This window comes from Pongo pygmaeus, chromosome 4, assembly GCF_028885625.2.
Source record: "Pongo pygmaeus isolate AG05252 chromosome 4, NHGRI_mPonPyg2-v2.0_pri, whole genome shotgun sequence".
In the NCBI taxonomy this organism is placed as follows: Eukaryota; Metazoa; Chordata; class Mammalia; order Primates; family Hominidae; genus Pongo; species Pongo pygmaeus.
In genome coordinates, this window is record NC_072377.2 from 173,067,953 (window position 1) to 173,089,351 (window position 21,399).

General features: G+C 40.2%; 1 protein-coding gene across 10 annotated transcripts in view; it reads left to right on the forward strand.

Moving 5' to 3' along the window:
* The window catches only part of TENM2 (teneurin transmembrane protein 2), a 1,186,617-nt gene that overhangs the window by 974,564 nt on the left and 190,654 nt on the right, over window positions 1–21,399 (forward strand). For all 10 annotated transcript variants that reach the window (XM_054488238.2, XM_054488240.2, XM_063665336.1 and 7 more), the window contains one exon: window positions 10,769–10,974. In XM_054488238.2, coding sequence (XP_054344213.1) covers window positions 10,769–10,974 — 206 coding nt within the window. The remainder of the gene's footprint in view (window positions 1–10,768; window positions 10,975–21,399) is intronic.

A 21,399-nucleotide genomic window follows, 5' to 3' on the forward strand; every position in this document is an offset into this window, starting at 1 on the left:
AAACCTATCACTCATTTTAGATTCAAGTTGCCCTCTATATCAGGGGTCAGCAAACTACATCTCATGGACCAAATCTGGCCAGCTGCCTGTTTTTATAAATCAAGTTTTAATGGAGAACCACCATGACTATTACCCGTTGTCTATGGCTACTTTCAGAATAAAATGGTGGAATTGAGTGGGTGCAGCAGAGACTATATGGCCCAAAAAGCCTGAAATATTCACCATCTGACCCTTTAAAAAAATGAAAAGTTTGATGGCCACTCTGTATCATTCCCAATCCCATTTCCACTTTTCTAGAACTTTTCCTGTAACTATCCAAGTTATAGGAGACCAGAAGAGGAAGATCAAACTCCCAATACATCACTTCTTCCTACTTGACCAAGCCCTAGTTATAATATATTCTTGGTAACTGCATTGGAAGATGCTCTGTAATATAGGATTTTGGAGTTGGTCTGGTGGATACAAACACCAGCTCCATCGCTTAGCAACTGTATGACTGTAAGTGGGTCATTTGTTCTCTCCCAACCTCCAATTCCTCATCTGTGAAATGCAACTCCCTCATAAGCTTGCTGTCCATCATAAATGAGATGAGCCTTGTAAAACATTGCATGTGGCATCAGGCATGTAATAAATGATCCACGAGTCTTAGTTGTTGTCACCGATGTCATCTTTATGTCTCTCAGCTGGTCCATTTAACAAGTTTCCATGGCCTGCCACATCTTTTGAGAGGCTGTATTTTCCAAAGGTGAAGACCAACCAGGTGCAGTGGCTCACGCCTGTAATCCCAACACTTTGGGATGCGAAAGTGAGAGGATCACTTAAGACCAGGAGGTCGAGACCAGCCTGGGCAACAAAGTGAGACTTCATCTCTATTTTTAAAAATATAAAAATAGGCCGGGTGCAGTGGCTCATGCCTGTAATCCCAGCACTTTGGGAAGCCGATCATCAGCTCAGGAGATCAAGACCTACTGGCTAACATGGTGAGACCCCATCTCTACTAAAAATACAAAAAAAAAAAAAGTTAGACAGATGGGGTGGTGGGTGCCTGTAGTCCCAGCTACTCGGGAGGCTGAGGCAGGAGAATGGCGTGAACCCAGGAGGCGGAGCTTGCAGTGAGCCGAGATCATGCCACTGCACTCCAGCCTGGGCGACAGAGCGAGACTCCGTGTCCATATATATATATACACACATATACACACGTATATTATATATGTATATATATAAAATAAAGGTGAAGACTGTAAGAAGGTAGACAATACCACTTCACCTTTTTCCTTTACCTTCTAAGAATTAACCAAACCCCAGATGAGGATTTCTTCCCAACATTGGCTTGATGAGGTCAGTAGGAAGCAGGTCTTCCTATTCCAAAGGGCCAATGTGTACACCAAGTTGGCCCCTCCACGCTGCATTATTTGTCTCACTGCAGCTTGAGTTCCATCACTGCCAGCCTGTCTGTTTTAAGCCCTACCATTCTCGGTTTATAACTCAGCTGTAAACATTTATTTGTGCCTGGAGCACATTTCCTTCCTACCCTTTGAAAAAAAAAATTAGAATTTCCAGATGGTATGCAAGTTGGAAAAAAATGGCAAAGACTGTTATTCTGTTTAGAAACATGTTTTTCTACACTTGCCCTTTCAGCAAAAACTTCATAATGATTTTTACTAGTTGGCTTAATGCATGGTACTAGGAGCCAGATTAGCAGGGAGGTTGGTAAATTCTTCCACTGGCTCTCATCAGCCTCTCAATGAACACAGCCCAGGGTTTTAAAATGATCACTTCCCTATATGGGGCTTTTCCAAAGTCGGTGAAGTTCCCAGAAGGGCAAAGGGTCATTATGTTTGAGCCATACACCCCATTACTGCACGTCTACTGGCAAATATACCAACATCCTAACTACCAACCCAACAACTCCCCTCATTTAGGAGGCCATGCTGTTCTACATTGTTGCAGATGGGTACTACTTACACGCACTTATACTGGTGGACTTTTGCTTTTGATTGCCACGCATAGCCCCATTCTAAATTGCATAGTTTCTGTTGTACATATCATCATGGTGGCTTGACATGGGCATTAATAATGAGATCCAATTTCCCTTTCCATGCATTTGCCCATATCCTCATTGGCCACACTTCTCTTTCAGAATTGACTTGTACACCCAGATATCTGGTCTGTGATCTCTAAATATGCACCTCTGGTATACCTCCGATATGTTGGCCCTTCATACCCCCAGGTATCCACAGATTCAACCAACCTCAGATTGAAAATATTTGGAATAATAATAATACACAGAATGCAAATAAAAATGATAGTATAACAACTATTTACATAGCATCTACATTGTATTAGGTATTGTAAGTAATCTAGAGATAATTTGAATTATGGAGGAGGACATACATAGGTTATGTGAAAATACTACACCATTTTATATAAAGGGCTTGAGCATTTACAGATTTTGGTATCCACAGGGGTCCTGGAATCCATACCTTGTGGATACCAAGGGATGACTGTGGGCCTGAATGCAGTCAGCATAGGGGTTAGCCACATGGGTTTTAGTGTCTGTCAGATGTGGGTTTTGGGCACAGATCTACCAATAAAAAGCTGTGTGACTCTAAGCAAGTCACTTATCTTCCATGAACCTCAGTTCTCTCATCTGAAAAACAGGAAAAATTGTAAGAGTGTCAGGAGATTAGATGGTGATTAGCAGCCACTCAATAAATTTTAGCTACTATCAATAATAGTAAACTAAACTAATTATTAATGCAGGAGCAAGTTCACCTGAAGAGTCATAGGTATAAATTCTTGTTAACGTTCCTAGTGGTAAAGAGTTGACTATTTTTATCTAAAGCAACAAATTGAAATTTCAAAAGATGTAAAAGCCACATGTAGTCCCAAGAGCTGAAACATTTTCTGAAAGTCATTATTGTGTGATGTTGTGAACACCATCACAGAGGCAGTGACTTTCAGGATGGAATTGCATTCCTAAAGTATAGCCAGCCAGCAGCAGGGTGAAGGTTGATGGGTTGCTGATGTCTCAGATGAGCTGTATTCTTGGGCAGTCAATCTAAGGTCCTTGGAAGAATCTTTTCACTTATCTGTTGGTTAAACGGAACCCTCAGATGGTTGTCCTGATTCCCAAATAAATGGAAATGAGGTGTAATGACTGTAGCAATATTCTGAATTCAGTTTTATTTGCAATAGATAAAAATATGTGAGGCAGAATAATCTGCAAGGCAGATTTATGCTGAGGTGCCTCCGGAGTTCGGTTAAGTTAGGAAGTATTAATATGAGGCTTCATTTCCCTGGTATGACTATGAGTCCATTCCCTTTATCACTTGTTTGGGGAATAGTTTCGCTGTTTCTGTAAATGAATTATGGCAACATTTTCTGAAATGATTAGCTCCTAATGTGGCTATGGAAGGCTGTCGTTTTGCTCAACATCAGTCTTATTTAACTGGTTGAAATTTTAGGTACATGTTTCAGAAATACGTAATAGTTTCACATTTACATGAGCAATCTTCCGTGGAGTTATAGAGTTGGACTATCCTGTAAAATTGATCATTAGAATGTTGCCTCTAAAAACCCAGAAATCTCATCTCTAAGCTAAAGATGAACTAGCCAGAACCATTGTATCCTAAGCACGTGCTTCTTAGGGCAAAATGATCATCATCTACACTTTTCATTGTGCTGCTCTTGGATAGACTGAAAGGTTTGCCATGGAAGCCCCAGCTCCGGGAGACATGAACTGGACTGGGTCCTGCATGCCAGGATGCCAGGCCCAGTCATTGCCTAGAACCCAAGGATACCAGTGAGATCCTCACAGAATGATTACAGGATGTTGTTTAATACCTCTTCTCTTGATGCCCCTAATTCAATCTCAAAGTGAATTCATAGGACCCTGGACAACAGGCTGCCTAGATAAGAGATAATGGGAATACAACATATACCCCAACTCTGATGTTGACCAAAGAATACCTACTATTATAGTCAATGCTTGATAAATACTTATTGCATGGAAGTATGAATGAATGGCCCACCCAACATTGCTTACGACTTTTCTTAATCATTGTTAAATAAATAAAATCTGGCTGCTTTTCAACAACGCAGACTGCACAGAGTTGCCCATGTGAGAAGCAGATAGACCACACACCAACACCAGCAATTTGCAGAGAATGAACTGGTGATGCAGTTGTCTCTGACTATCGTATCTTAATACATGTGACCTGTTGTCTGCCCCTCCCAGTCTGCAGACGTACTGGCCACTCACTGTATGTTGATTTCAGCTGCTCTGGAAAATGACTGCCAGTTTTATTAAGGCCCACCCCACCCATTGGCCCTCTTTCATTAATAGTGCCTATAGTAGGCAGCCTATATTTTTTATTAGGTCATCACAAATTCACCCACCCCCCCATCTGAAAAAAAGTAGTTACAGCTGATTTTAGGTAGCATCACAACAGACAGGATAGAAAGATGTAGAAGCACCTACAAGTTAGGTACAACATGCAGAAGCACCCCAACATATAGATGAGTAGACAGACTCAGAGAGGGCTGGTGATTAGCCCAAAGGCACACAGCTGGTAGATATCAGAGCTGGGATTCAAACCCAGGCTGACTAGCTCCACTGGGCAACATTGCCTCCTTAAGGTCTCAGAACTTCTCAATAGGAGGATATTCAGCTAGACCTTAAAATGTCTAGCTAGGCATTAGACATTTTAAGATAAAGATAGAAATCTTAACTACTTTGTTTCCTTGCTGCCTGCCTCTCACTGATGTCTTGTGAGGGACTCACCATATTGGTGGTCCTGGAACAGCTGGCATGGCTCAGGGAAGCCCAGCTTCAAGTCCTTCTTCATGGAACTCAGCCTGGCTTTGATGCTGTTCTCTTTGACCTTAGAGAACAGCAGAGATCTGTCCTCCTGGACATCAGCCCAGAAATTTGACCTCCAGGAAGAGTCACTGAGATGGTTCCCCATGCTGGCTGTAGCAATTTACAGAAAAACACCTTTTCTTTTTATCTCTTTGGAGGCAGTATTTGTACATTTTTCTCTTTTTCATTGTTTTTAAAATTACAAAAGTTATACACACTCATTTTCAAGATTTTTAAAAAGTATATAAAAAACTTTTCTTTTGCTATCATGAATATTTCTCTAACAATTGACAAATTTGAATAAGGTCTATAGATTCCAGTCATGCATGGCAAAACAGTGTTTCAGCCAATGATTGGCCAGATATTCAGTACTGGTCTCATAGGATTATAATAGAGCTGAAAAATTCCTATCACCTAGTGACATCTTAGCTGTCATAATGTTATAGTATAGTTACTTTTTTTATTAAGTTAGTGTAGCCCAAGTCTACAATATTTACAAGGTCAAAAGTAGCATACAGTAATGTCCTAGCCCTTCACTTTCACTCACCACTCACTCACTGACTTAAACAAAGCAACTTCCAGTCCTGCAAATTCCGTTCATGGTACGTGTCCTGTACAGGTGTACCATTCTTTTTTTTATCTCTTATACCATATTTTTTACTGTGTCTGAGTTACATTTGCCTACAGTATTCAATATAGTAACATGCTGTACATGTTTGTAACCTAGGAGCAATAGGCTATACCATATAGCCTAAGTATGTAGTAAGCTACACCATCTAGATTTGTGTGAGTATACTCACACAACTATGAAATTGCCTAAGAGTGCATTTCTCGGAATGTATCCCTGTTGTTAAGTGACTCATGACTGTATATATAGAAAGAGAAAGAAAGACTGTGTGTAAAAAATACATATATATGTACGTATATATGAGTAAACGCAAAACCCCTCTTTGCAAAAGTGTAATTCAGTTACACACCTGAAGAACTTAATTTGAAAGCAAACACTAGCTTGTTTAACAATATGGATACCTTCTGTTAAATAAATCGAGCTTGTGAAAGTGAAGTCACCTGTTAATCAACAAAGCCTAAAAGCTTTCTAATAATTCCTCCTCCCTCCTGCTGATCCCCTACCCCGTCCCCTCACCCAACGCACACACACACACAAACACACACACACACTCACACTTCTTCATAGCATATACCCAGCAATGATCCTCCTGACCCACTCTAGAGAACACAATAGGCTAATGAGAAATGCCATTTGAGATACCTTTGGGTCCAAGCCACTCTTATATAGATATGGACATTGAAACTTTGAGAAATACACCTGCCTAAGACTAGCTAGCCGCTTAGTAACAAGGATGGAAGTTCAACAGAATCATTCATTTACACCTGTTCCTTCCACAAACATTTTGAAGTCATTAAATCATGACTAGGACTCTTGACTTTCGGTTCTTAATCTAAGGATTTTCTCACCGTATCACACCTCTCCCAGTTGGTTTGTTTGTTTGTTTGTTTATTGTAAGATTTTACACAAAAGGCAAATTAAGCATTTACTCATGACTCTTCAAAAGGATCCACAAGAAAAGTTATTTCAATAATAAATTTCATATAGAGCTTCTAAAAGGTTATTTTATTTAATAAATAAAATTCAGTTTACATGTTGTCAGGTTTTAACTGAGGTCTGAGGGCAGTCGGTGGGAGAGTGGTGGGTAGCTGGAAAAACACTCAAAGAATCGTAGCCAGTTTCGATATGGCTTTACTCTCTCTCTCTCTGTCTCTCTCTGGGCACGAGTGAGCCTGGGCACAAGCCTGGGTGCAAGCTGTATGTACACATCAGCAGGGTAGTTATACCTTTTATAGGCAATAGTGGCTCCCAGCCAAGTACAAGCTCACGTGAGTGGTTACCTAATGCGCCTCACGTGGCATGATTACATAATGAGCGGAGTTGTGCGCCTGTGCTCCAAACTTGCTGAGTCATGTGTGACAGGATGTCTCCCTCGGCCTAGATCGCAGCACATCCATTTTCCTTACACATGTAGATTTTCAAAGTAAGTCTTTGTTAAGGCTCTCACTTTACCCTGTCATCACAGGAGTTTGGTTACTATACCCCACCAGATGGGTTTGTAGAGTTTGAGCCAGTTCAATAAGCATTTATAGATCACTTGCAGTTGCCAGGTGCAAAGCTTAGAGAACCTAGAGATGAATCTGCATCTCTGCCTGACCTCAGGGAGCACAGTGTCCAGAGACAGAGGCAAGCAAAATCAAGTACAATACCTAACAACAGCTGCTGTGGGCTGCAGAAAAGCGTAATTGCTATAGAAACACAGAGAAAACAATTTGTCTGGCTGAGGACAGTGGTTGGGGTGGTGTAAAGGAAAGTAGAGCTTTAGTGTGAAGGTGCACTTGACCTGAACCAGGCCCTGACTCCCAGTTTTAAGCTTGTCCCCATAAATGAGTCTATTCCAGAAGAATTAGACTCTTGATAGAGAGCTAGATACATACAAATAGACACATAGACATTCATATATATTACATGTGCACACACTATTTTTTGTCTTTTAGAGAATTCCTTACTCTGCAAAGAAAGACAAATGCTTTCCCACATAGTTTTTCATCCTTTTTTTCATTCCATGTAGGAACTTAGCAATTATTTCACTATTATTTCGTGCTAGGCACTATGCTAATCTCTCTTTTGTGTACTTCTACTTGTTACACCCTCCAAGGCAGTTAGAACTATTGTTCCCATTTTACAAAAAAAAGGACTGGAAATCCAGAGAGGTTAAGCAAATTGCTAGAGGTCACACAGCATAAAAGAAGCAGAGCCAGGATTCAAACCCAGTTCTGTCTAACTTCTGTACTTCATCCCCTAGGTGCACTCCCTTATTTAGTGAATGGGATGAGGAAGGGAGGATCTAAAACCCTAGGGGGCACTGTGACTACTGAGGAAGTAGCCTGTGCTGGCTGGTAGTGGGAGCTAATTTAGTCAGTGTCCTGAAGCCAGGGCGTAGTAAAGGAAGAGGACCTCACTGCTATAAGGACAGAAGCTTTGGGGCTCCTTGTCTGAATTTCTCCAGAACAGCTGCTCTCTGGAGACGAGCTCCCTTGCACATCTCCAGCATCTGCATCTGGCTTGACATCACAATCCATTTAGGTTTCCACAGTAGATTAGAACACTCGTGGGTGCTGATTTCCTGCCTCTTTTTCATATCCTGTCATTAACCCAGCAATGCCGGAAAGGCCAACAGACATAAAGGAAAGCCCAGCTTATTAAGTTAAAGATGAATCATGTTTTTAAAGTTTTCTTTTTTTATTTATAATGCATTTCTTTAACTTGTTGCCATGCTGATTGCTGGGGTTTCTTTTGGTACCTATCAGAGGCCCACACAATCTTCTTCCCCAGGCGGCTCTCTTACTATGTCCCTTGCTTACTCCTTTTTATATTATTATATCCCTTCTTTTTATTTATATCCTTTTTATTATATCCCTTCCCCAAGGAAGGGGTGTCAAATGCAGCATTTTAAAGTAAAATTTAGTTTCCAGTTTATAGTAATGAGAGCTCCTGATCAACTTGTTGTGATAACAAGTGTTTCCCCCTGGACATGCCATTATTTTAGCAAAACCCCCAAATAAACAACACCTAATTTAGGGTTAGGGCCTTACAGGTAATAATACTTATTTTGTGCCAGAAATTATTCTAAGAGCTTTACACAGCCTAAACTCAGTAAAACCTTATAACAATCCTGTGAAATAAATAGTGTCCCATCTATACACATGAGGACACTGAAGCACAACAAGATACACTCAGCCAGTATCAAAGTTAGGATTTGAGCCATGGCAATTTCAGCCCAGGGTCTCTGCTCTTAAGCGTGATGCCGTATTCCTCCCCCTGCAGGTAAGTAATCAGTATCCATTAGAAAGATTAGCCAACATTTACAAGTTCATGCTGGGTGTGGTGGCTCACAGAGGTAATCCCAGCATTTTGGGAGGCCAGAGCTGGAGAATCACTTGAAACCAAGAGTTTGAGACCAGTGCCTGGGCAACATAGTGACACCTTGTCTCTATGGAAAAAAAAAGAAAAAAGAAAAAAGAAAAAAAATTTAAGCAGACAGGCATGGTGGTCCATGCCTATAGTCCCAGCTAATTTGGGGGGCTGAGGCAGGAGGATCACTTGAGCCCAGGAGGTCCAGGCTGCTGTGAGCTGAGACCTTGCCACTGCACTCCAGCCTAGGCAACCGAGTGAGATCTTGTCTCAAAAAAAACAAACAAAACAAAACAAAAGTTCAGAATGTTTGATAAATAAACCATCAAGTCCCCATCTGAAGGTCTGAACCACTCAGGACTTCTGGCTATTTATTTTATTTTTAAAGATGAGATGTGAAGGAGGCTTCCAAACTTCCTTTCGGACCTCATTCCCTACTTTTATTATCCTGGAAGTCAAAGGGTTATTCTTAAGATCCAAACCAGTGTTTCTCTTGCTTTATTTTAAGTCCCTGCTGGCTTCATATTGAGCTGCATAAAAATCAATCACCTCATATTTTAAACAAAATAAGAAGGAAAAACTTTATATCTTCAAATCACTCTGTGGTTTTCTTTTATAATTTAGACATGAGAGACCTTCAGAGACCAAAAGTGTCATCTCTCCATTTTACACATAGAGAAACTGGGACCAAGAGATAGTGTCAGACAGGTTCACTCACCATTTAGGCCAGTCTTTAGCAATTTTATCATTTCTCAGGATCATCTGAAACCTTTGCAATATCTGGTGGCCAAATGATAGATAAATATTTTTAGAAGAGTCAGTCCTTCACAGAATGTCGAGGGGAGCATCCTGGGCCCATCAGGCTGAAGAAATTTTTGGATCTACAAGGTCACCAAAGTGATCGGGGGTTCCAGAAATGAAAAGCCTCCCCTCAAAACAAGAATGACTTCAGTTCTTTCTGTTTGATTTCAGTTGGCTCAGCGGTTCTTAGGAATATAGAAGAATAGTATTTTATATTTCTTACCAAGTTCAGAATCGATTTGAAGGAATCACAAATGGCCTTTATACTATGAGACTTTTTTTCCCCATTTTAGAGATAAGGAAAATGAAGCTCTCAGAGATTGATGAACTTGCTTTTCTTGGGCAACTGCTAGTCACGCTCAGCTTTTCCTTAATTCTGTGGTTGTAAGGGAAACCACACTTGGAAGCATAGGAGATGCCGACTGGTTCATTGTTTTTAAGAACTCCACTTTAAAAATAGATATTTTTGGAATTCCTGTTGTTAAAGTTCTGAAGGATGCTGAGTGTGGGCAACCAATATTTTCAACGTAAGCAATTTTAAATAATGCAACAGAGATGCATTAATATAAATGAAGGAGAGATGTTGTTTCTCTATGGTTCCTAGACTTCTCCCTCTAACTCAAGATCTGCTTGAGTTTCAAGTCTTCATTTTCTACTGAGTTGTTTTATTTATTCTGGGCTGATTTTTGTTGAAAATGTCAGAGTATATTTGTGTCTAGAAAGAATAATGAAAGGCTACAAGAATTAAATTTGGTGCCAAATTAACATCACCCTCCCCTCCCCTGCTGATAATTTTTACATCCCAGTCACATTTGGGATAGTTGGAAGCTTTACATGTATTTATCAGGCTCCAGATCTGATTATATTTGATCAGTAAAGAGTAATCACATAATTTTAGAAAGCATTGTGCCAAGATTTCAGATGCCCTGGGGTGTGCATTTATAGCTTTGTTATTTGAAACCTAAATGTTTTAGCTGTAACTTAAAAAGAAACTTGCCATGAGTTTAATCTTGATATTAAAACAACAACAAAAAAAACCTGGCATGTAATTAAACAGAAATATAGAGCCAACTAATCTATACACGTCATTGACTGCTGTTTATTCCTTTTTTTTTTTTCAGTGCCCTGGTCGTTGAAAAACAGCAGCATAGACAGTGGTGAAGCAGAAGTTGGTCGGCGGGTAACACAGGAAGTCCCACCAGGGGTGTTTTGGAGGTCACAAATTCACATCAGTCAGCCCCAGTTCTTAAAGTTCAACATCTCCCTCGGGAAGGATGCTCTCTTTGGTGTTTACATAAGAAGAGGGCTTCCACCATCTCATGCCCAGGTATGACCATGTTTGATGTAATCAAGCATTTAAAATCTATATGTGTGTGTGTGTGTGTGTGTGTGTGTATGCCACTTCACACCCACTACAATGCCTATAATTAAAAGATGGACAATAAAAATTTTGGCGCGAATTTGGAGAAATAAGAACCCTTGTACATTGCTGGTGGGAATGTGAAATGGTGCAGCTGTTGTGGAAAAGAGACAGTTTTTCACAAAGTTAAATGTAGAATTACCATATGATTGAGCAATTCCACTTCTAGGTATATACCCAAAGAAAATTGAAAACACCATTTTCTTACAAAAACGTATATATCAATGTTCATCATAGCCTTATTTATGATAGCCAAACAGTGGAACCAACCCAAATGTCCAACTGGTGAATGGCTAAACAAAATCCCATATAGCCGTACCGTTAGTCAGATATAGAAAGGAATGGAGTATTGTTACATGCTACAACATGGATGAACTTTAAAAACACTATGCAAAGTGAAAGAAGCCAGATACCACAGGCCATGTATTGCATGATTCCATTTATGTATTTTGTCCAGAATAAGCAAATACATAGAAACAGAAAGGAGGTTAGTGGTTGCCAGGAACTGGGAATTGGGGCTGACTGCCATGGGGTTTTTGGGGGTGGTGATAGTAATGGCCTGAAATGAGGTGATGGTTTACCCAACATAGTGAATACACTCAAGCCACGGCACTGCAAAATCACAAAAGCTACCCACCTTACAGTTATTCACAGTGTCGTATGAATTTTATCTCCAAAAAATAAACGCTAATATCCCAACCTGATGAAAACAGCTTTACTAGGTTTAGGGGTTAATCCCTGGATACTTTCTGTTCAGATGTTCTGCTTATCGGATTAATTTGTTAAAATATCACTAGGAGACATCTCAGTATATATGAAAAGAGTAATGTAACATAAACTAAAATTCAGCAGATGTTTCTCTGTGGCTCCCCTGTACTAAGTTCCTTGGGAAGTCCTTGGCACTATGAAAGTGAGATTATTCACAGCGTTGGAAGTGAAGAGATTGGATTACATTATGGATTTCATTATTTTTTCTCTCCTTCTTCCCTTAGTTTGTCGTGGTAGAAGTTCTATTATTATACATAACACCTGGGGTAAATTAACACCTACCTAGTTTGGTTTTCTTTTCCAATAAGAATTGTATATCCTGTGAAAAAACCAGTGGGTTTTTCCTGCCTCGTATGCCCTCAAATCCAGGAAGAACATAAGGTATATTAGGAAAAAACTCAAAACATGAATATATCCAGTCAAAGCTGACTTTGAAATGTGTTGGAAAGGCAATTCATCTAGAAAATTCAACTGGAAGAACTCAAAGCTAAAAAAAACCATTGGCAAATGCAAGGTAGTCAGGCTACAATTTCTTTACCTTTAGCTCATGGCAGACATTGCTAATCAATGACAGCACTTTTCTTTACTGAGCCGAGTGCACACATACCTCCCATATAACTCTTAAGGCAGCCACTATCAATCGACCATTGTTGGCTCTCAAGATGAAACTGATTTGCAATCCCATCCTTACAGCCTAAAATGATCAATATAAGAACTAAAAGGACTATTTCTTTTTTGAGCAGGGAGAGCTGAGCTGTGTAGGTTTTTATGATCATACACAGCCCGTGCTATAGGGACCAATATGTAATGTGGTAATCAATCAATGAGTCCTCCGTCCATCCATCCATCCATCCATCCACCCACCCAGAAAAAATATGTATAGGGCTAGACACTGATTATCTGGAGATGAGTTAACACAGCCCCTGACCAAGCAGAACTCTTGATAACAGAAATCATATCTGCTTGTCAAAGAGATTCTCATCAAGACAAGGAGAGGAGTTCAGCTGAAGGGAATCCCTGGCACATTTCTGTAGCTTCTGGACAGGCTGCAGGGTGCTGCTCTGAGAAGTTATGCAAATTGTTAGGTGGTGTCCTTGACCTTCAGGCTCCACTGATTCTCTTGTAGCAAAATGAAGGATTTACAGTAGTGAAATCTACTTATCGGCATTATCGAGGTAAGTGTGAGCATGCCTCTGGGCATAGCTGAGCATAACTTTCCTCTCAACCAGTCATGCAAGGAGCTTTGCTAAGAAAACCACTTCTTCCCCACATTACCCCCAGAGCTCTGCTTGCCCCCTTCTCTTGCATGCTCCAGGAAACCAGAATCATGGAAAAGCCAATGATCATGGCAAGTCAAGTTGGTAGCTCTCTGTAACTGAGTGATAGTGGACAGCAGGCAGAAACATAGTCTACCTGGCTTCCCTACTGTTCTGACATTCAGGACTCAAATCCTCAATGACAATGTCTTTTCTTCCTTTGTGGCTACGCCGCACTGTCCATCTCCTGCCTAGACTGTGATTGTTCTAGTGATTGTCCTCTCAAAATAGCTCCACTCCAGAGACAGCCCCATCGCACATTTCAAGGGAAGCGAAATGAATAGGCATGGGCTGATGTGTGCTGAGGTTTCAGTCCAGCTGCCAGTTTGAAAGTTCACTGTGTGTTGAGGGGTCAAATAAGCAAGCCACCGTGCCAATGCTTAGAAATTCACAAGACAGGTACAATATAGGGGCGCCGTTTTCAAAAAAGAAAGAAAGAAAGAAAAAGACTCCGTATGTATTCTCACATTCATTCGCTGTCATTACATGCACTCATGTCCATTTGATGAGCTACATTTCCTCAAGGAGACAGTGCTTAGCTCTTTGCAGGGATAGGCGACTGACGTCTCGAACCACTATAGAATTTCTCATTTTTATTGGTATATCCTATCAAGGCACGTAAGTTCTATGGGGATTGGCAGTCTGGCCAAGGTGACTCATTTGAGCTGGAAAAAGAAAAAGTGAAAGAGGTGGGGTGGGGGGAGAATATGAAATTCTATTGGCTGTGCTACATGAAATGGTTGTTTAAATTTTATTGAGTGCCATGCTCTGACCAAGAGCCTACAAGGTTTAGTATCCTTGTCCAAGGATATTACATACCTGCTTAAATTTCCCAAGAATCAGAGTCTGTCCCAGCTGACTTTTTGAAACTGGCTTTTTATAGAGATACAGAGACAACATTGCATAGGAGAAAATGTCCAGAATGTAGACTCTGCCACACATTAACCAGGGGACTTTGAGCACGTCCCTTAACTTCTCTTAGCTTCAGTTTCCTTTTCTACCTATGTAACCTGCTTCACAATGCTTGGTTGTAATTACACAATAACAACAAAGGTAAGATGGGAAAACTCTTTGTAAACTAAAGCACAATAGAAAGCTATGATATATGAGTGTTCTATTATACTTAGAATTTCTGTGTAGCCCTGGCAAATCCTGTATATAGATAGGCAATTATACAAATATAGGTTTTTTTAATAAATTAATTTTCTAGTTTCTTCTTCTTTCTGAAGAAAAAACTACATTTCATTGCAGAAAAGTTTTAGAAACAGAGAAACAAAAGAAAAAAGTAAAAACACTCCTAATATAAAGCAGTCCCCTTTTGCTAAATGTTTATATATTATTTTTTTAATAATAAAATGTATCCATTTCAGTGAAAAAAAAAAAAGAACCTAGAATAATGGTAGCTTCAAAGAACAAAGGTTTTGTTTTGTTTTGTTTTTTTTCTTGTTTATGCTACACCATTAGTGGCTTTCAAACAGGGGTGATTTTGCCCTGTCCCCACTCCCACCCTGGAAACATTTGACAACGCCTGGAAATAGATCTGGTTGTCACACTGTGAGGAGGTTGCTATTAGTACCTGGTGGATAGAGGCCAAGGATGCTGCTAAACACCCTGCAGTGCACAGGGAAGCCCCAGCACAAAGAATTAACACTAGCTTCAAGTGCTAATAGTGCCAAGGTTAGAAAACCCTGCTTCACATGTCCCTCTTAGGTTAACGAGAACTTTGCTCAATGTCAACCTCATTCAAGGACACAGACCTATGAAACGTCTACTATCAGGAACAAAGAAAGGAGTAGATGGAGAATTGTGTACCAATTCCTACAGAACTCTGCTTGGAAGTCACACATATCATTTAAGCCCTTCTTATATCAACCAAAGCAGTCACATCGTAACTTTAGTGGAGGAGAATGTACCATCGGATGGTGTCCCCTGGAAGGAGCACCAGAAATATCAATGAAGATCCCTAATGACTTAAACATAAAATGTTATGAGACCTTTCCTAGTGGCCTTTGTGTGCATCCTCAATCCTTTTCTTGAAAATAAACCCTTAAGGATTTTATTTATATTCCCAAATTGTCCTGAAAATGTGTACCAATGACACTCCTACTCACCAGCAGCATTGTGGAAACGCCCATTTTATTTACTTGAACACTTGCATAAATGTAATATTATTGTTTCTAAAGCTTTGCCAATTTTAAAGGTAGGTATTATATTGCACTTTAAATGCAGCAGTTTTGACTTCATGCATTGCATTTTTAAAGACACAGACAGAAAAAAAAAAAAAGTCAATCTAAGTCTTTCTTAGCCTACTAACTCGAATTCTTATGGGGATGGTATGCGTACAGTGGAAGCCTAATGCACCTTGCCACATATCTGAAATCCTACAAACTGTGTCAGATTTGCTCAGCCCTGGTTCTAGAAAGGTAACAGACTGAAGAAAAAGAATAATCTGACCTGGCTACAGTGCTAGGCATCAAAGGAAATCTCAGAGGCAGTTGCAGCAAGTCAGAATCTTGGGGTGGTTAAGCAGTGAGTAAGTTTGCTTGACAGTTCGTCACTGATTGCTACTGATATGTCAAGCCAAGTAAAATCCTTTGCGAGAACAAGTCAATAATTGGCAAATTAGGTACATGATTAACCGGAGACAACAAGATGCAGTTACCACTTGGGAGCCCTGCTGGGACTTCACCTTCTCCACAATCCTGTTTAGCAAATATTAAAAATGCCTATTTCATCACTCAGACCGATGGGGCCAGGAGGCAACTTAAAAGTATACGATGGGCTTACAGCTCCAGCAAGTTGATTAAAAGAGATTCTAGGGATTGAATGGCGGTAAGACAGGAGCAGATGCTGGTACCCCCTAATGCTTTATGCTGAGAGGTATCTGTGGGATGGGAAGTAAAATTATCCACACATTAAACTCATTAGCCAATAGGGGGAAACAGTTTAAGAGACCACAAATTGTCCCATGATCATACCAAATAAATGCAAATATGGCAGATTGGGCATATGTGGAGCAAGATAAAATGAGCTGAGCAAACATTTCTATTTGTCCTCATCAGCAGAATTCCCCTAATGACATTTTTTAAAAGCAGATTTATAGATGGTGATTAGTGGTATTAGTCTTTGCCAGCTCAGGTTTATTCCTTTTCATTTCAGATCCTCATTTGAAAATGAACTCTGGTCTTTCCTGGTCCCCTTCTTTGTTGCCTAAGTAAGCAAACCTGCACATGGTTTCAATTAGATGTGGGACTAACTGCGTTCCTGGGATGCTGGGGTGCCTGACTGTTTGGAGCTCCTTGGCTCTGTCATCTTGCCACTCTCTCTTTACCCTCTTAGTACCCGTTGACCAGTCAGATAGGCTCCACTGGGCCTCACCTTTCACATGGAGCTGAAATGTGGAGGCAGTGCCAGGGTTTGGCTGTCAGCTTGCGTAGCACATCAAATCGCGCTTTGCAGAAGCCCCTGATATGAAGTTTCATTTCACTTCGGAGGAAGCCAGATCTTTACAGGCATATTTTTCAGAACCTTCCTTTCCAAAGGAGCTCGAGCTGTAGAGAGCGATTGTGTGAAACCAAGAGAACCTTGGCTTCTTCTGCATTGGACTGAAAGTGCTTTTGGAAAGGACTTTCTGGAGAGGCCCCTTCTGGTTAGCTGGTGGCATCCTAACAGGAGACAGGAACTGAAACTGCCATCTGAGTCAGTGGGCACCCTCCTGGACAGCTACTGAGCAGAGCAACGAGAAATCTCATGGCATGCTGGAGACTGGAAAGAGAACCGGTGTGAAGGGTGCACAGGAGGACACCATGGATGTTTTACAAGAAGGACAAGGCTTGAGTTCATGGAACTCAGAGAGAAGGCAGCAACAGAGAAGACAGGAGTGAGTTCAGAGGGGCAGCACCAAATCACATATTTAGACAGAGGAGAGTCTTGGAGGTACTGTAATTCAGGAGTTTGCAAATTTTCTAAGCAAAGGACCTTTATCCTCAAGTGAAATCTTACATAGAACCCTATATATAAAAAGACGAAAGTGACAGTTTTGTTAGCATAAAGTTTACATTTCAAATCCTTGTTTAGTATTATAATGTTAATCTCTGTATATGTATGTTTGTGTATTAATAAATCACATGTATAAATATATATGTGTGGATATATATCCAGAGAGAGAGAGAGAGAGAGAGACTAAACCCATGAGAGTGGTCACCTCTAGGAATAGTCAAGAAGAATAGGACTGGGAATTAGGTTTTAAGAGTACTTACTTTTATCGATAAAAACATATTAAAGGAAAGGCAAATACCCCATCCCCCAGTCTCCAACATACACACACACAGACTGGATATAATTCGACAAAATCTTAACATTTATTCATTTGAGTAGTTGTAATATGGGTATCTTTTATACTTCTCTTAATTTCTGTAATCTCTGTGTGTGTGTGTGTGTGTGTGTGTGTATGTGTGTGTGTGTTTAATAAGTCAATCTGTAACAAGGTTGAGTCTATTTTCAGTAAAACAAAGAGAGGATATAGATGACACCTGTAATTCCAATCACTTTCTCAAGATTCCACTTATTTATATACTTTGTGTTTTTGTGCAATTTTGAGAGGCACGTCCCTTGCCTTAGATATAAAAAAAGGGGAGTTGCACCCAAGCTTTGAAACTCTCCTTATTTGAAAAAAAAAATCACCACTATGGGACATCTTACACATTCATTTGGAATTCCACTCCTGATTTTACATCCTGAATCAAACATGTGCCTCTGCTCTGCCTGGCATTTGGTTGAACAATATCCATCAGTGCAATTGCTTGTACGACTTTATCTGAGCAGACACACATCGGCCTGGATTCAAAGAAAGCCTAGTACAGATCTTTAAGCTTCCTGATAAACGACAGTTACAGAAGTTCAGTGTATGCTCAGAGATGTTAGGAAAAGCTTTATTCCGAGATCTTCACAAAAATTAATGGCTTCTAAAATGTTCATTGAAGCCCCTCTCAGTAAGGATGCTTTGTAGGGAAGCTAAAGTTGTTCTGAGATGACAATATTCATTAATCATTCATCCGAGCTCTTATAAAAATGTCTTGCACTCAGAGGTCCCTCTCCATTTAACATGATGTCTAAACCCACTCGGAATAATAGCCAGCACTATCTGAGGGCCACAATGTAACAGGGACTGATTGTTCCATATGCATTATCTTGTTTTATCTTCACAACACCATATGAGCTAGGTAGCATTAGTGGCAGTCCCCTTTTACAGATGGAAGAACTGAGACAGCGGTTATGGGCTCAAAGCTGGGTTGTGGATCTAGCAGCCAGACACCTTCCTCTTCTTTCTCTCTGGTGCTCAGTCATTTCTAGGAGCATCTACAGTACAATGTAAACACAATTGTTTACGGAGTAAAATTACACCTGCTGGCAAAAACAGGAATTTTATCAAGTCAAGTAGAATGGTGGTGGGGATCTTCTTGAATGTGTCAGAGGAAAGCCTTGGTAAATATGGATCTGGCTGAGGGTAGCACAGTTAAACACGGAGGCAGAGAAAATTAACAAAGAAGGTGATAAGATCGGCACATCAAAGGGGGTGATTATAAAAAACGTAAAGAGAGATCCTGGGAAATTTAATGAAGATATCCCATCTGCTTACAGAAATGCTCTTTTTGATTATGTTGCACTTGTCAAACTAAGTGATGCTGCACTGTCCTGTGTGTTTCATTGATTCTAAGATGCATAAAATGCTCCTGTTTTGACATCTCTAAAAACAGCATGTGTTTTGCTATCGATGAAGCTGATAGAACAAAATGTGTGCTTACATGTTTTTGTGTACGTATGAAAATTCAGTGTTCATTCTCACAACTAGAGCATAGTTGCAAATATAACGTGAATTTCCCTAAATATGATATAAAATAAACTTTTTGGCAGGGTTTCCTTTTCCAAGATAAAGTTCTAATCAAACATTTTTCCATTTGTTAAGTGTATTCATTTTAAGTGGCCTCTTACGAATTCCAATGATTCCCAGATAACTAGATCCTACCATATAAATCAAGTCAGTGTGGGGTTGAATTATAATTTTTAAAATATCTAAATACTTATTTAGAAAATAAACTTTAGGCCAGCTGTGGTGGCTCATGCCTATAATCCTGGCACTTTGGGAAATCAAGGCGGGAGGAACACTTGAGCCCAGGATATCAAGACCACCCTGGACAACAAAGTGAGACTTCATCTCTAACAAAACAAAACAAAACAAAAAAATTAATTAGCCAGGTATGGTGGTATCTGTCCGTAGTCCTAGCTACTTGGGAGGCTGAGATGGGAAGATTGCTTGAGCCCAGGAGGTCAAGGCTGCAATGAGCCCTGATTGTGCCACTCCAGCCTGGGCAAAAGAGTGAGATCCTGTCAGAAAGAAAGAAAGAAAGAAAGAGAGAGAGAAAGGAAGGAAGGAGAAAAAGAGAGAAAGAGAGGAAGGAAGGAAGGGAGGGAGGGAGGGAGGGAAGGAGGGAAGGAGAGAGAGAGAGAAAGAGAAAGAAAAGAAAAGAAAGAAAGAAGAAAAATAAAGAGAGAAAGGAAGGAAGGAAGGGAGGGAGGGAAGAAAGAAAGGAAGAAGAGAAAAGAAAAAGAAAAAGAAACTGCTGTGGAACTGCTGCTGTTCCAGAAAGAAGGAAAGGAAAGGGAAAGGGCAAAGGAAAAGAGAAAGAGAAAGAAACCGCTGTGGAACTGCTGCTGTTCCAGACAGGAAAAGCTGGAGAGCCTGGGCAGAAGGAGTATAGACCAGTCCAAACTATCTGACTCTGAACTCCAACCTCCAATACTTCTAAGCTGTATGACCTTGGGCAAGTCATTCGGCCTTTCTGTGCCTCAGTTACCTCATCTATAAACTGGAGATAATATTATGTGCTCAGAGCAATATTGGATGTAAATGAAGCAATCTTTATAAAGCACTTAGATTCACGCTGGCACATAGAAATGATGTAAGCTATTATTATCATGGTTTCAAAGCATTCATGACACACAACCCCACACAAACAAAACAGATTTCAATTTTTTTAAAGCTAACTTTTATTTGTGTTTTTCTCATTATAAAGTAAGACATGGTGATGATAGGAAAAACAGAAAACATTAACATTTTTGAGTATATTTTCCAGACTGTTTTCTGTTCACATAGAGTCATCATTTTTACAAACACAGGATCATACCACACACACACAATTTTTACCCTGAGTCTTTGCTTAATAATAGATGGAGGACATCTTTCCAAGTCTGAATATTTTTCCATAAACTCATTTTAAATGCCTCAAAATAGTCCATTGTCTTGAATAAAATTTTTTTCAAGCAATCCCCCTTTTTCAATATGATAAATCATTCTACAGTAAACATTCTTTCAGGTCTATGTTCTTATATTTTTTAATAATTTCCTTGTGATGAATTCTTGGAGCGGAATTGCCAGCTCAAAGGATTTATAATACATCAAGGTGTTATGATAACAATAATAACCATGAGAGCAGCTCACATTAATTGAGTGCTTACCATGAGCCGAGCCGAACTCACAGTGCCCCTCAGGGGTGGGGACTTTTATTATTCCCACTTTGGGTATGAGAGAGCAGAACTCAGAGCTGAAGACTTGTGCAAAGTTACACTTCAGCCTGGTGAAAGGTGCAGTTCATGCTTCAACAGAAGCTGCGCAATGCCTGTGCTTCTGTTCCTCGTTAGGGCTTGGGAAGTCATTTTGTGACTGGACACATCCCCAGTTTGCTCCCTCTTCTTGGTGATATGTTTGATATATTTTCACAGCCAGCCCACGTTAGGCCCTCCTATTGATCTTGGGAGGACAAGGAGCCAAATGTGACATTTGATAAACCATTGCTAAAGACAATTAGATGGGAATGTGCAGTAAATACGAAATCACATCAGCAAGGCACTGAGAGGTAAAACATTCATTCTTCTGGCCCCATGGTGCAGCCTTTGTGCACCTTGGAATAGCCTTGAAATGCTCATTAATTTCACTGACTTTGACCCCAAGGCTCTGTGAGGTCAACATTATGGCTCACTTGGTCTTCAGAGCCATACTTTCTACCCTTCTCTTGGGTTGGATGAAAAGGCAGCATGATGAGGGCATGACCTTGTGAGAAGATGAAATATAAAATCAATCCATTCATGCGCTCAACAAATACTCATTGAATGTCTGTACTGGGGATACAGTGATTAAAAGCATCGGCTCTGCCTTTAAGGAGATGGAGACCTGACAAGTTAAGAAACGATG